This window comes from Dioszegia hungarica (genome assembly GCF_025882075.1).
Source record: "Dioszegia hungarica strain PDD-24b-2 chromosome Unknown MKK02contig_11, whole genome shotgun sequence".
NCBI lineage: Eukaryota > Fungi > Basidiomycota > Tremellomycetes > Tremellales > Bulleribasidiaceae > Dioszegia > Dioszegia hungarica.
In genome coordinates this window covers 819047-834407 of record NW_026515771.1, presented here as the reverse complement: position 1 = coordinate 834407, position 15361 = coordinate 819047, and the positions used below count along the sequence as shown (strand labels likewise).

Below are 15361 nucleotides of genomic sequence, written 5' to 3'. Positions count from 1 at the left end.
GCTGCTAGCGCGGGTGATTAGGACTGTGGGAACTGACAAGCTACATGTACGAGTACTAATACGGACACTATCTACAAATCAAGCCGGTCATTACTCGTTACTCATTATTCGTCACTGACACACTTCGTATTCACATCTCAGACCACCCCTTACTCCATCCACCCCGAGCTACACTTGCTCCGCCCTTCCCTGTCCGCGCCCTCCCTCACCCGACTCCCCAGCCCTGCCCGACATCTGGTCCGGCTCCCGGCTGGTCAGCCTCTGCCGTTCCTGCGACTCCCTTTGCCACTGGTCTTCGTCGGCAGACGACCAGTTGCTTCCTGCACTGCTGAACGTCCAGTCCGATCCCCCAGGAAGTGTCATTCCTGCTGCCCTGCGCGCTTCCGCCCGTTGGAAGCGCTCGAGCCGGGACATCTTGGGCGGCGACTCCGAGAGGGGGTAGCTGGGACCGGCGTCGTTGTAGTGGGGCTGATCCTCGGCGGCGGCGGTGCTGGTCTCGGACTCTTGCTGCAGAGGAGGTCGGGGTGTGATGGGTGTGTTTAGCTGCTCCGTGTTGGTAGGAGTGGAAGAGTGGTCGCTGTCGCTGTCGAGAGGGATGTAGCCGGGTCCGGGACTGAGTGTGGTTGCAGGCGCGGCAGCAGGTGTAGGCTTGAACAAGCTGTTTCCAGCGCCCCGGATAATGTGGTTCGAGAGCGTGCAGACAGCCCGGACCGGGCTTAGGACGAGGTTGCACGCTGAGGCGTCAGCTCCGCCGCCACCACTGAACCTGACAAACCGAGGATCAGACTCACTGCCTGCAACGAGCCCCATTGGCGCACCGAGAATTCCTTGACTCTCCATCATCTCCATGGTCTGCACGACCGGTGCCTTGAGCCCCTCGCGCAGCTGTCGCACAGCTTCTTTGACACCCTCGATCGTAGCCTCGGGGATGTTCGGGACGAGGCTGCGGTTGAGATTGCGGAAAGGGCCCAGACCTGTGATGGGGATCGGCCCGAGTGGCTGCAGTATGGGAGTGAGGAGGTCGCGCAAAGAACGGCGGGGTGGGGCTGCGCGCGTCAGCTGCAGGCTTGGGCGTAGGCAGGCAAAGCGAATCGGTCTACTGGGATGAAGCGTGCAGATGGATAGAGGAGGGTACCACATACCTGGAGTTGGCTCCACCTCAACTGGGACTGGCGCCGTGCAAGGGATTTGCGGGACGTCCAGCTCCCTGTTGCCGCTGGCTTCGACGAAGAGCCCAATAGCATTGTTGTCGAGGTCTGGGGCTGGGAGAGCCTCGGGTACCGTCGTGTCTGCGTCCGCACAGTCGATGACGGGCACCTGTACCTGTGGGGATAGGGTGTTGACCGTGGACGTCGAGGGCCGCGTCAATCGCAACACGGGTAGTGGTTTGTCCGGGGCCGTAGATCTCGCCGCCGTGGGAGCCGCAGCGGTAGTGGACGCTGTAGCGGCCGCCGAAGGTGTGGGTGCGCCATGATCCCCGACGGTTGCGTGGGGAGGCGCTGGAGACGGCGGCATGCCGGGAATGTGGGCACCATGCAAGACGCGCCCGTCGGGGTACCGCAATGCCCGTGTGGCCGAGGCGAAAGCGCCGGGCGAGGGGTAGGCGATGGGGAGGGCCTCGTCATCGCTGTCCTCGGGGTAGACGATGGTCATATTGGCATTGAAGCCGCCGAGGATCGCCAGCCCCTGATGGGCTGCGGACGGGTTCGGGTTGGATGAAGGGGGCATTTTGGGTGTGTTTGGGTTGTAGGACGGGGAGGAGTGTGATGAGGATGATGAATGGAAGAAGAAGTTGAGGTTGAGAGATGAGGAATATATGCGAGTCGAGTGATGGAGCGATGACCGGCCGAGGAACCGATCTGAGACATCCCGCCATTGGCTCGCGCGAGGGGGAGCGGTACCTGGTTGGGCTGCATCTGGTTCGCTTCCCCCAACAAGGTTCGCTAGTCAAGCTCGACCTCGACGAGTGAGACCGGCTGACTTGGGCCTGAGACCTGTCCCAGTCATCAGGAACGGCTGCTAGGTCTCTCGTGATATCATGTCGATGGTTGTTGAAGATGAGCGGAGGAATTAGCTCTGAAACCTCTAGAAACTGCTTCTTTTGGCCGTCCCCCATCTGCTCCAGCACCGAGTAAACATGCGAGGCCAATCATCGGCAAGACAAGTGGACTGCAGGTATATACTATAACGTGCATGATATGTACAACGAGTCCCTGGCTACACAATCTCTAGTATGTCTATGAACACCGGCTCCGCGCTACTACTTCTCAGACCCCTTGCCCCCTGACCTGCCATCCCCAAACCCAAGCTCTGATGCCGACTTGCCACCAGTCTATACCTTGGCCGCCCCCACCCCTGAGCCCAACTCCCACTTCAATCCTGTCGCGAAGCGCCCCACTTGGTATCCATCTCGATCGGGCTCAGCCTCTCTTCCTCCTCAGCTGCCTCCCTTCTGGAACTGTCTCCTCCGCCTGAGTTGGCAGCAGGCGTATATGCCGGTGCCCCCTCTCTCTTCTCGTCTGCCGGGTACCCATTCGCATTGAGGTTGGGTATGCCGCTTCCGAATCCCGCTTGGGCTGAGGATGACGCACCGGCCGTAGGACCGGTTGTGGGTTTGTGTTCGGGCGCAAAGTCGGGAGAGGGCGAGGAACCGGACGCTTCGGGGAGAGGGGTAGTATGATCCCCTGGAGAGCGCATACCGCGTATGACGCCTCGAGAGGTATGGTTTCCGAGTACGACGCTTGCGCGGACCGTGGCGCCGACAAGGCCGATAGCTGAAGCGTCAGCCCATCTCCCTACTGCTACACTGCTATGCCTTGAGAAGGTAACGTACTGCCTTCAACGAGCCCACCGACGACACCCAGTACGCTGCCTTGCTTGACGCTCTCAGCTATCCCATTGGCAGGTCTCTTGAGACCCTCCCTGATCTCTGCCCAAGCGCCCTTGCCGCCCTCTGCTATGCCGTCTCGGAAGTTGGTGACCTTGTCTTTGGGCGCTTTCTGGCTGGGAGAGGGAAGAGGTATGGAGGCAAGGAAGGGAAAGACAGGCTTTGGTCCTGAGAGAGTCAGCTGATAGGCTGCTGAGACATTAATCTTACAAGGATGATCCGCGCAAGGCAGTGAGGTCAGAGGATAGATTGGGTGTGACGGTCACTGACCTTGATGAACGGGTTCGCTGCCTGAATGGTGGCCCGCTGGACTGACGGGTGAAGGGGCAACAGCAAGGGGAGCCGGGGCGATGGGTGTTGCTATGATAGGAGAAGGCTCTGCCGATTCGACCGAGTACGGCGGAGGCGCCTCAGCGGAGTCGTCCGACGTAGAGATCCGGTCGACCGGCGGGGCGGTCATCTTCTGAGACATGGTTGAGTAATGGCGTGAGTGCTAGTATTGGGGCGATCAAGTCAGCAGGATTCTAAAATGAAGTATGAATGTCAAAGAGACATCCTGGGCGGTAACGGCTTGGACGCGCAAGAGGCACCGCAGTGCCTAATTAGGCACCGAGCCTCGAGTTGGAGGCGGTGCTTCTCTTGCTGAAACTCTCCGAAATTTCCGCTTTCGACCATCTGCATCAACCATCCACCCATCTATCTAGGTCCGACCACCATCTCATCGCCTCCCTACGCCATCCACCCAGCCGTCTTAGTACCCAAGCCCCACATGCCCCCTCCCATCCTCTCCTCCCCGTTTCTGACGCACTCGGTGCTCGATACTCTCCTCTCGCAGCCCGCTTCCGCACAGGACCGGATAAATCTCCTCTCCGCCAAGATCCACCTATACGCCAATGAGCCCACACCAGGCGCAGCCACAGGACAGGCTTCTTCATCGACACCATCATCTAGTCCGACCTCTGCTGCGCCTAGCAGCGTGACTCAGATTGATGCGGCCGGAGCGAGATCAGGCGGACTGGGAAGAGATGAAAGGCGGATACCGGAAATGCGGACCCGGCTGGACTTGGCGGAGGTCCAGTTGAATGAGGCGAGGCAGACGGGCGAGAGCGGAGGATATACCCAGCAGGCGGACGCGGCGCTGCGGATCGTGCTGGACTGGACGAGGGGAGCGATGAAGGGGATAGAGAGGCGGCGGAAGGAGAGAAGCGGAGGGAGAGAGGAGGGAAATCCGGCGGACGTCAATAAATCGGGCTCGCTGTCTCCGGCGGTGGGGCTGGGGGGAGCTACGGAAGAAGATGCCACTGGCTGGGAAAGCGAGCTGCGGGCGATGCGAAGAAGAGCGTTGGGGATGGCGATACAGGTGGAAGAAGCATTGGGGCGGACTGGGCGGATAGTGGGGCTTGGGAAACAGCTGGTGGAGGAGGAGAGCATGCAAAGCGGGAGCTGAGAGCCGCTCATCAGAGCCCGGAGACGATGACTCAGCCTCTTGGTGGTGGTACGACTCCCAACCGTGTAGGATGTGGGTTGTCGGACAGGTGATACATGCTAATTGTACTGTGACGCGCTAATGATATTTACTCCTCGATGGCTTCATTTGCCTTTTACTCTCATTCTCAGCTCCTCAGATACCGAGCTGCTGACAGACCCTGTGAGCCGCTAGCGCCTTGGCGGTCTTCTGATTCCTCCTGACGCCCTCCCCGAGCCTGATGTATCAGCTCGAATCACGAAGACTACTCATCGCGTCGCGCTAGGCAGCTGCAACCGACTCACACTGCGCTCCCATCACCCTGAGTGAGCGTACAAACCACCTTCCATCCCTCCTCCACCTCGACATGCTCGTACTTGACCGACCCCGCCTTTGCATGCTGGACGTAGCTGTTGAGGATCGGCGATGCACCCAAGGCGGAAAGATTCTCCTTGATGATTTCCGGAGCGAGGGCGGGCTTCTCGGTGGGGACAACGGGGATCAGGGCGAGCCGGGCTTGCTCAATGCGGAGCTGGTCGAGAGCGTAGTGGGCGATAGGAGTGAAGAGGGGGCGCAGCCATTCGTCGATCGCGATCATGGCGAGCCAACGATACTTGAGCCGGGAATCGGCAGCGGCAGGGAGGTCGGGGAGGGTGGTGATGGTGAGGGTGGTTCCGGTGACTGTAGCGCGGACCTGGTCGGGCTCTTCGATGACTGGACTTGCTTGCGCCGGAGCTGCTGGAGCGGGGATCGGACCTGCCGGGTTGGTGGACTCGGAAGGAGACGGATCCTTCTTCTCGACGGGGAGGTCTACCTGGACGCTGGGGCCCTTCGCTTTCGCCTCAACTGACATGACGCTCATGAGTAGGCTGACCTCGGCTGACATGTCCAGCTCTTTGACTGTCTCCGGCTCCTCGACGGCCGGCGCGTCCGACACCGAGACTTCAGGGACGAGCGCGGCCGGTGTCTCATCGACCTTCTGCTGTGTATCGTCGACTTCTTGAGCTTCGGTGCCCGGACCTTCATTGTCGTCTTCGTCGTCCGTTTCGCCCTCCTGGTCGGCCTCGTACCCCTTATCCTCGATAAGCTTGTTGGCCGACCCGCCATTCAAGACCGAGTAGAAGACTCCGGCGATCCAGGCCTCAAACATCGAGGCTTTGGTCTTGACTTGTTGGCGCGTCATCCGGATAGCGGCCGGGTGCGCTTGGAGCTTCTGAGGGATCTCGTACCGGTCCGAAATTCGGGCTAGGGTTGCGTTGCTGACTAGGCAGCCTTTGACGGTCTGTGCGGGGTCAGCTTCTCTTCGACCGGTCCGTGACACGTCAAGCATCTGAAAGCTGAGAGGCGTCTTACCGTCGCTGGGCCCTCGCCGAGGAGCGGGAAGAGGTCGTGGAGGAGGACGGTGATCATCGCTCCTGCTTTCTCAGCTGTTTTCTGATGTCGCAGAGGCAGCTGCCGGGCCAGACTTACCGAGTATGCCATCACCTACATGCTCCAGCTTCTCATAATCTTCAACCATGGTCTTCGGGTCGAAGTCCATGGGAGTCTTTGGTCCTTGGCACATGGACGAGTGAGTGGTGACGACATCGTATAGGCCTTGGTCAGTGATAGGGGGAAGGGGAGGGAAGTCCATGGGCGGGAGGTCTTGAATGCCGAAGGCAGTGATCTGGTAGGTTGGGGACCGGGTCCGGGAGTTGGGGGTGGAGGTGCCTGACATAATGCAAGATATGTGGGGTTGAATCAAGGAAGGTCAAGATAGGTCAAGAGGGGGAAGGATAGACAGAGGAGTTAAATAAGAATGAAGATATAATGAGAGGGAGTTCTAAGGGCGGTGGCGGCGATATATAGACAGTCTGGGGTGGTCCGAGCGCCACAAAGCCGCGAGAAGCCTCACAGGACCGAGAAGCAAGAGTGAAACAGGACGCACGGACGAGGACTGTTACAGGTGTGTGATAAGCGGGCACTGTAAATGCCACGTAAGCTGCGATTTTTAGGTCCACTTGGAAGCTCTGGCTCTGCAAGGTCCACCTTTGCCTCACACGACCATCAACATCACCTTGTCATCGAGATACCTACAGCTACAGCTCTTGCTCAAATGGCGACAGCGTACTCGTCACTGCATCAGGTCAAGCGAGTACAGCTGCCTCCACAGCAGACAAAGCAGAAACCTCGCCCCATCCCTCCCCCACTCCTCTCCGCGCCGTTGCCGCTCAGCAGCTCCGGGGTCAGCATGCCGGTACCCGACCCGCTCGCGACGTCGCGGACATCCAGCCTGGCCGGCCGGAAACGGGCTCGCGAATCGGACGGAGCGGACGCGAAGATTATCCCTCGGCGCACCAAATCGGTCGGCGGACCGTCCACCTCCGAGCGCGATGGAGCCAAGTCGAAAGATCGCGAGGCGTTCCAGAGGGGTCTCATTGCTGTCTTTGTCTCAAAGGCTCTGGGCGAGTCCGCTCGGGGCATCATGGGCAATTATAATGATCTGCTCGCGTCGTTCCTCCCTACTCCGCTCGTACCGGTCCCACCGCTCGGTCCGCTCTTACCGCTCATCCGGTCGCTCACAGCGAACGTCAACCTTCTTTCGCCGACACTACACGGACGGCTCGTGACGGCCATCATCAATCTGCCGTGGGCGGCGACAGAGGAGCGCTTCGTCAAGGCCTACATAGGCTGGGCGGGCGTTCTCATCTCGGCTCATCCGGACTGGACGAAGGAGGTGATCGGGATGGCTGTCAGAGGGCTCACATGGCGTGAGTGCCTCGGCTCGGCATTCCCAGGGCGAGGCTGACCTCGCAGAACCACCACTGCAGTCCTCGTCGACCCCTTCGCCTGTCGCCCGCCGCACCTCACACGCTCGGCATCACCTCCTCATCACACACCTCCTCGCGCTCATCCCTACGCTCCCCAACCTCCTTTCACCTCTCCTCATCAAGCACTTCCCAAATAAGCGCGAACGCGAAGTTGCCCAGATCACGTACCTCCGTAACATCTGCGAAGTGTCGGACTACTGCCCCGAGCTCAACGCCCGGATATGGGATGCGGTGATCGATCGGATGCTGCGGATCGATGTGGAGATCACCCGGGCGGTGGATGCGGAGGATGACGATGACGAAGAGGAAGAAGATGAGAGGCTGGCGGAGCTGTGTGCCCCCAGCGATCTCCGAGGGGATCCGTGGGACAAGTCGGTGCTGGAGGATGTGACTAGAGATCCTAGTATTGAGGACCAGCGGGAGGATGAGGACGATGACGAGGAGCTGGATCTGGACAATCTGTCATCGGATGGGGAAGGCGGATCGGACGATGAGGGTCCGACGGACGAGGCGAAGTCTGCTCTGGCGAGGGCAAAGAAGAAGCTGCATTTGCTTCTGATGCGGAGGAAGCTGGACGGGATGCTGGTATACTTCTTCCGCCATCTGGAGGAGAGTATGGGGTACCGCAGTGCCTCGCCACCCGCTTTCGAGTTTGCGGCTTCGACTCTCACTGCGCAGTCCTCCGGCCGCTCCACACCCGCCAACGAGACGCCTTTACCCACCCCTCCCATCCACTCCGCCACGCGCCGGCCCTCTACATCACCCGCGCAAAGCCTGGCGTTCTTCCAGACTCTCCTCAATCTTTTCGCTCGCCAAATCCTACCTACATCCGCAACGCAGCACATCCCCTTTCTCCTCTTTCTCTGCTCCTCCTTCTCCCCCGCGCACACCGACCTCTTCCTCGGCCTCCTCGTCTCGCACTCGCTCTATGGAACGAGCACGACCCCTGGTGCCCAAATCCTCGCCCAGCCTGTATCCCAGAACCAGCGCGTGGCGGCCACGGTCTATATAGGCTCTATCGTCTGCCGCGCCCGATTCGTGCACGACGAACAGGCACGGCAGGTGATGACGTACCTGTTGGCGTATATGGAGGGCAAGATGCAGCAGTCCAAGATGTTGGCGAAGGTGGATGAGCTCCCGCTGTTCTATGCGGTATGCCAGGCGGCGATGTTGATCTTTTGCTTCAGGTGGAGGGCGTTTCTCGCGCTGGAAAAGGAAGATGAGGTGGTTGGGGAGATGGAGATGGAAGGGGAGGAGGGCGGGATGGGGGATGATGGCAAGTGGATGCGCGAGCTGGAAGTTCTGCAAAGGGCTCTGACGAGCGAGCTGAACCCTTTACTTGTGAGCTATACGTCCCGTAGTCTCTCTGGGAGTGAAGCTGATCAACAGGGCTGCAACCCCACTATCGTCCAGACATTCGCTAAAGTAGCACACCAAACGAACTTCGCATACTGTTACTCCATCCTCGAATCGAACGCTTCTGCTGCGCGATCCGCCTCGTCCAATTCCCTCAACTCCCTCGCCCGACCACCACACTCAACATTCAATCGTACCCTTTCCACCCCTACCTCCTCCTCATCCGGAACATTCACTCAGCCCTTTGACAAGTTCCGCAAATCCACTACATCCTCATCCACACCCGCAAACCTAGCCGCTCCCCGGATAGCCCGACAAGTCAACATTGACGCCGGCCGGGACTCGTACTTTCCTTTTGACCCATACGACCTTCCTCGGTCCGGCGCGAGTATCGAGAAGCTGTACAGAACATGGAGGGAGGTGGCTGTCAAGACGGATGGGGATTCCGATGATGACGACTCGGACGAAGAGACGGGGACGGGCGTCTCGGACGAAGAGGACGAGGAGGATGAGGAAGAGGAGGATATGATGGGTGACTCGCCATTGTCTGATCATCTTTCGCCGAGGATCATCCCGAAGGCGGCGGGCGGGAAGACGAAGGGGCTCAGTTCGTCTGCGGATAGAAGGAGGATGTTGAGGGCTGGAGGAGAGCTGAGCAGTAGCTTTGACGGGATGAGTATCAGCCCGAGATTCGGGGGCGTGCTTGGTGGGAAGAGGCCGTGAGGGGGAGCGATCACGGTAGGGGGCGCTCGCGTGGAGGTAGGAGGAACCGGGGGATAGCGTGGACGATCGATGAGTTGTAGCACTATTTTTATTGATTATCTGGCGTGCCAGAGCCAGGAGTGTCCAGTTGTTGTATCTGTGACGTGTAACATAGCCTATGCTACACCAGAATCGTATCTAGTCTCAGCCCCAATGACTTCCATGCACAGCGACGTCTCCACGCTCTAAATAGACATCCGCCTCAGCCTATTACCCTTTCGGATAGCCGTCGCCCCCCTCGACTCATCCACCAAACCCGTCGGCAGCACCCCTTCCGCCTTCCACTTCCTGAGCTGCTCTCTCCCCGCCTCCAATCCCACCTTTAGCACCTCAGGGAAACTTTTGAACCCCCCCAACGTATCAAACTGCTGTACCGGCATCGCAATGTACAGACAGCCCGGGCTCGACTTGGCCTCTTCCAGTGTCTTGTAGGACGAAACGTAGGCAAGCCGGGACGAGACTTCCGTCATGGAAAGGACGTTCCGTTTGTAGAATGGATTGAAGCGGTTCAGGAGGATCCACCAGCCAGAGACGGAATCGCCATAGTTGCGTGGAGAGGTATCGTCGAGCCCGCCAACGTCGACAACGAAGATGTCCCGGATACCGGCGGATTGCAGCGGGCCGATAGGGGTGTTGTCCATGTACCCGCCGTCGACGAGTACTGCAAGGTCAGCTGAGGCCTATTTGGATTCTGAAGCATGAGCTAGCTCACAGTTCCCGTTGTCTGAAAATGGCGGCAACAGCCCAGCCAGGGTCATACTGGCCCGAACATACCGCCACGCATACCCCGTGCGGTGAATCTCCATACGCGAGTGGGTGATATTGGTCGAGTTGGCAAAGAAGGGGATCCAAAAGTCTTCAATGTGCGTGTTGAAGAATGCTTTATCTGATCTTGTCAGCTTCCCCGCGTGCAACCTTTCAGATTCGCGCAAACGCAGACTGACAGATTCCTCTATCTGCAGATTATCAGCTCGGTCCCCGTTATGTCGATCGAGATAGTGGCAGAAGAAGCGGGCAAACTCACTAAACTCGTGTCCTGTCGTATATGCCGCAAACGGATAAGTCACATCGCTCAAAATCCGCCACACACTCCCCATCCTCCCCGCAAACTGCTTTGTCCTCCCCGTCGTCTCCAACAAATCCGTCTCACGAGAATACAGCCCGCCCACAAAACTCCCAATCGAGCACCCCGCAATCGCATCAATAGGGATCCCATACTCCTCCAGCGCCTGCAACATCCCAATATGGCTGACCCCCCTTGCGCCTCCGCCGCCCAGGCACAACCCGATCGACTTGCCGCATATCCGGCGGGCGAGGCGCGCAAAGTCGTTCAAATGGGGAGGGCGGCGTGGGCGACCAAGAGGGCGCAAGCCACGATAAGCTTTGAGACGCGTTTTGACCTCTTCCCGAAGATGCTTAAAGGCGGCGATTGCGGCCGGATCGTGGATCGTCGTTCGGGCTTTATGGGGGATGATGATACCGGGAAGCTCGACGTGATGGTGGGCGTGTATCCAGGGACGGTTGATGAGCCACGGCCGAGTCGAACCGGGAGCGACCGTCCGTTCGTCATGAAGAAGGATCAACTCTTTCCGCGCTGTCGTCTTGGTCGCCAGCAGAAGCTTCTCGTATTCGCCCAGAGCGGGCTCATCGCCCATGGCTAGGATGAGAACGAGGTCCGCCTGGCGGATACACGTAAGTGTCCACTGACTGGCTGGTGGCGTATCCGCGACGTATAGGACGGTCCGATGATGTTGCTCCTGATCCGCCAACCAGCCCGCGATTTTAAGCTTGCCGATCCGTGCAAAGGCGTGCCGGCCCAGATGACGCATGACGGTCCCTTGGTCGAGGTACGACGTGGACGCGCCGAGCTCTTCCAGAGAAGTCTTGAGCTTGCCGGCGAATTGCGCCACAGGGACATTCCGGTTCGCTCCGATGATACAGACCGTCTTCAGATTCATATCCTTTGTGGATCCGCCCGCTGGTCCGCCGGCGGCCGTACTGGTAGGTAAAGCTTGCTCTCCGACGGCCTTGCGGACCCGTCCAGCGATGAGACGGAGGAATTGGACCGTCGTGGCCGGATGACGGGTGCTGATGGCGTCAAAGAGAGCAGCCGGTATCCGTACGAGTTCCGAATCTCGGATAGCGTGGACGGTTTCCGAGCGATTGACGCCGGTGATGACTTCCAGCTCGCCGATCGAATCGCCCTGTCCATGCTCGCGGACGACCTCGGTGCTGTCGCCCTTGACATTAAGGGATCTCAGCCGTCCGTCTATACTGATCAGGTACATCCCCAGTCCGCGCTTTGCTGCACTTACTGATAACGATATAAAAGTCCGTAGCCTTATCTCCCTTCTCATATAGCACCTCCCTCGCGCCCAATTGGATCCAGTCCAGTGCCGCATCAATATGCAGAACCAACGGACTCAACAGGCTCATGAGCCGCTTCGCCAGCGTGAGGAGCACGATAGGCCGGCGCTCGAGGATCCGCTCAAGAGCGTGATTCGGGAGGTAGCCGACATAGCAGTCCGTCTTGGCCGTAATGGTGACGTAGGAATCGGTATGGCAAAGGGAGGACAGGTACCCGGCGATTCCGCCTGGCTTGACGGTGAAGAGGGGCTCGTCATGCGAGGTCGATGATGAGGACGAGTGAGAGGGTTTGTGTGGGGTCTGAGGATCGTCCAGGCCAAGGGCGGCACTGAAGGGGCGGGAATTGTCGTTGGAGAAACCGGTCGCTGTATTGCCGAACGAGGCGGAATCGGTGCTCTGGGATGGAGAGTGAACGGGAAGAGAGACCTGTCACATCAGCTTTCCTCGCCGTCCAGGTATTAGACAAAAAGAGTCAGCTCACCTCGAGGAACCCATCGATCACGTAGTACAACCCCGGACACTTTTCTCCCTCCTTGACCAGCGCCGTCCCCTTCTTGTAATAAAACACCTCCACATGCCCTTCCAAATCCCGTAACACATTCTTTTCTCCTCCAAACGCACTACTCTCCTGTATACTCGCCGAGATACTACTCGCATCCTCGTCATTCTTGACCTTCATCACCGCCTCCCTCAGCATCCCGCCTAGTAGATTATCATTATGATTCGAGGCATTCATCATATCCAGGACATTCCCGAAATGACCCTGACCACCTTGACTGGGGCTCGCGCCCTTGGGACGGTGCGCCATGTGCGGTGGGAACATGGGGGAGTTGGGTGTTGAGAGGTTGGATACGGATGGCGCGAAGGACGAGCGGCCGCCAAAGTGGTCGTGCGCGTGGGTAGGCTCGGTGGACTGGGGCTGGACAAGTCCGATGGACTTGGCGATACACGTCAAGACCGCCTCGCGGAGTTCATACTCGTCTTCCAAGAGATCAAGGGGCACCTCGACCGCCGCGGCATTCGGCTTGTGGCTTCCTTGGGCCGAAGCTGACATCCGCCCGCGCCAGGTATCCATCCGAGGCAATCCGGGCGTTTGCGCAGTGTGCCGATAGTATGCTCCGCCATTATCGTTCGCCTGAGTTGCACGAGTCATAGCCAGATCCCCAGCGGCGACTTGCTTCCGCATCGCCGAGTTCTGACGGACGAACGCGCTCGATTGACGGGCAGCAGTATCGGGGCTAAAGACGGCCGCTTCGGGTGGAGGGACGCCTTCTTTCGCCAGGTGCTCAGCGGCGGCAGTCATGGAGAGGTCCCTGGAGTACGTGGCGGGGGTTGTAGCGTTTTTGGGCGTGTCGGAGGGGAGGGAGGGGGCGCGGACAGTCGGGCTGACAGGGACAAAGTTGAAGTAGTCCTTGGACGACTTGTCGGGACTGTTCTTGCGCGTAGAGGTGTTATCACGCCTCATTCCCTTTGGCGGGGGATGGAAACGGTCTCGAAGCGCTTGCATGCCGCCGCCGGTGTAGAAGGCCCGGGGAAGGGGGTGGGAGACCAGCGCGTTGAGCGACGACTCTGACCGTAGGATCTCGCGGGTCAGACCCAGAAATTTGTGAGCTGCACTATCAGCTATAAGTCCTTACACACAAAACTCTCAACTGACCCGTCATAAACGTGACCCGGCTGAACCGCTCCAGAACGACCTGAACAACCGTCCCGCTCGCTTTGGGATACTTGCGCGTCAACCGCCTGAACGCCTCGGCAGGGATGACCGCCAGTGTCGTATCAACCGTCGCTCGCGCAATAGTCCCCTTGAGAGCCTCCGCACCGGACTTGTGGGCATGCCGAGCTGATTTCGGGCGAGGCATGGCTGTGCCCCGCCTTTCGCCAGGGGCGGAGCGCTGGCGGACCCGAGTTCGAGGGAGAGGGGACGGAGGGAAGGATGCAGGAGGTTGGTCGTGTACGCCGGGCAGGGAGGGTGAGAGGATAGGGGAGGGCGATTTCGTAGCTGGCGCCGAGGAGGATGCTTCTCCAGCTCCCGGACCCTCGTTATCAGAATTTTCGTCCTGTCGGACTGTACTCCCCAGGGAGCTCGACCGGGGCCTTGCAGGCCGCTCATCGATGGGTCCCAAGGTACTGGACGTAGCTCCGAACGTACTCGACGTCATGCTCTCTGGGGAAGCACGATCCCCGACGTCCAGCTGCGAGACGTCCGAGTTGGCCCTGCTCTTCTTTGGCCATGTATGTGTCCTGTCCGCCTCTTCATCCTCCTCGTCACTCCCGATGGCTTCCTCCGCCATCTCGTTGCCGTCCGCCGAGGGTGGGGAGTCCCATGGGAGCTTGATATCCTCCGTAAACAAGTTGAGGATGGAGAAGAGGGACGAGAGAGTCCCGCCGGTCGACACCTCGTTGAGAAGATGATATCCATTGAAGGCTTTGTGGGTGCCGAGGCCGAATGGATCCGGCGAGGGCGGCTGGGACAGGGTACTGGTCGTCGACGGAGCGAACTGCTTCGTCAACTTCCCTCCGAGCCTGACTCACTTCGCAAGATTCGACTCACCACCTGGACTTTGCCTTCGACGACACACCAAAAGTCACCATTCCCAATCTCCAGCGTCTCGCCAGCTGCCAGCCTCCGTGTCTGAAGGTGTCTGGACAGCTCATGGAACACCGGTTTCTCAAGATACCCAAATATCCTTATAGCAGCCAGAAAGTCGTCCAGGTAATTATGGAACGCTGGGGCCCTACGCTCGCCTGCGTCGCCCAGGCCCAGCTCGGACAGGTCTGTGGGTATACTAGGGGGTGAGGGGAGAGGCAGTGCGAGTTCCTTGTATAGCGTATAGCGTGCGAGGTAGCGGTATCGAATGACAAAGATGGCTGCGCCGCACGAGGCGAGGAAGAGGGTGAGGAGGACAGGGAAGGTCAGGGAGATGGTGAATGAGTATTGCAGCATTCGGACTATCATCCTGAGATTGTCAACAACTGCTATCGCCCGAACGAGGTCGGGCAGACTTACCCTGGCAGAGTGATGGTGACCCATCCGACCATATATCGAATGGAGCCAAGGATGTACAGGAACGCCTTGACTATAGCGATGGCTAGAGCGACGAGCGGGTTCCCACGCCCCGGGTCGAGCTCGAGGTCTCCGAGCGAGTCCGACATTGCTATGGATACCGCATACCAATCTAGGACGAACAGTAAGCGTAGAAAGATATGGCGACCGCAACGCACCAAAATCCCACGCGTTTTACCTAGGTCACGTGCTTCGATTCCTGTACCTGAGGGCCAGACATCGTCCATCACCTCTAAGCGGTGGATCTCATCCGTCCAGTCTCACCAGAGGGTTTCGAAGCTACAATGTCGAGGGCGCAAGCACGACCGCGGGCAATGGAAAAGGGCGTAGTCAGGACTTAGCAGCTTGAATAAGGAGCGACGCCAAGCGCTGGCAAGACGACTGGCCTCTAGCTCAAGGAGTCCGCGGAGGTGATGGCACAAGGAGGATCACAGCTCAGTGAGCGACGCTGGAAGCGCAGAGCGGGTTGGAGAGGAGAAGCGAAGGAAAGAAAGGAGGAAACAGAAGAGGGAAGGAGGAGAGGGCAAGAGGGATGGGCGGGCTAGGACATTTTTCCACCCTCCCTGTCCCTCTGCACCTGCCATCTCGCAGCTCAGACAGTTGTCAAGACATAGGGCGTGCATCGTGTGTGGTCGTGTACACGTTGA

At 59.1% G+C, this 15361-nt stretch overlaps 5 protein-coding genes across 5 annotated transcripts; 2 read left to right on the top strand and 3 right to left on the bottom strand.

Moving 5' to 3' along the window:
- Window positions 1-168: 168 nt before the first annotated feature.
- On the bottom strand, window positions 169-3359 carry MKK02DRAFT_28019 (uncharacterized protein; the record flags this gene model as incomplete). Its single annotated transcript, XM_053087465.1, is given in 8 exon segments — window positions 169-734; window positions 792-1046; window positions 1143-1910; window positions 1982-1994; window positions 2289-2379; window positions 2399-2774; window positions 2834-3055; window positions 3158-3359. 8 exon segments carry the CDS (start codon window positions 3357-3359, stop codon window positions 169-171), a joined length of 2493 nt encoding a protein of 830 aa, XP_052944670.1.
- Window positions 3360-3656: 297 nt separating this feature from the next.
- On the top strand, window positions 3657-4334 carry MKK02DRAFT_37767 (uncharacterized protein; the record flags this gene model as incomplete). The annotated part of the gene is made up of 1 exon (XM_053089779.1): window positions 3657-4334. One exon carries the CDS (start codon window positions 3657-3659, stop codon window positions 4332-4334), a length of 678 nt encoding a protein of 225 aa, XP_052944669.1.
- Window positions 4335-4508: 174 nt separating this feature from the next.
- MKK02DRAFT_37766 (uncharacterized protein) lies at window positions 4509-6069 on the bottom strand (the record flags this gene model as incomplete). The annotated part of the gene is made up of 4 exons (XM_053089778.1): window positions 4509-4590; window positions 4658-5634; window positions 5706-5767; window positions 5823-6069. 4 exons carry the CDS (start codon window positions 6067-6069, stop codon window positions 4509-4511), a joined length of 1368 nt encoding a protein of 455 aa, XP_052944668.1.
- Window positions 6070-6447: 378 nt separating this feature from the next.
- MKK02DRAFT_16460 (RNA polymerase I transcription factor) lies at window positions 6448-9241 on the top strand (the record flags this gene model as incomplete). The annotated part of the gene is made up of 3 exons (XM_053085636.1): window positions 6448-7102; window positions 7149-8503; window positions 8552-9241. The coding sequence occupies 3 exons, from the start codon at window positions 6448-6450 to the stop codon at window positions 9239-9241; spliced, it is 2700 nt and encodes an 899-aa protein (XP_052944667.1).
- Window positions 9242-9465: 224 nt separating this feature from the next.
- MKK02DRAFT_16192 (uncharacterized protein) lies at window positions 9466-14803 on the bottom strand (the record flags this gene model as incomplete). Its single annotated transcript, XM_053085592.1, has 8 exons — window positions 9466-9941; window positions 9993-10166; window positions 10305-11549; window positions 11596-12073; window positions 12129-13258; window positions 13305-14148; window positions 14202-14607; window positions 14658-14803. 8 exons carry the CDS (start codon window positions 14801-14803, stop codon window positions 9466-9468), a joined length of 4899 nt encoding a protein of 1632 aa, XP_052944666.1.
- Window positions 14804-15361: the final 558 nt, after the last annotated feature.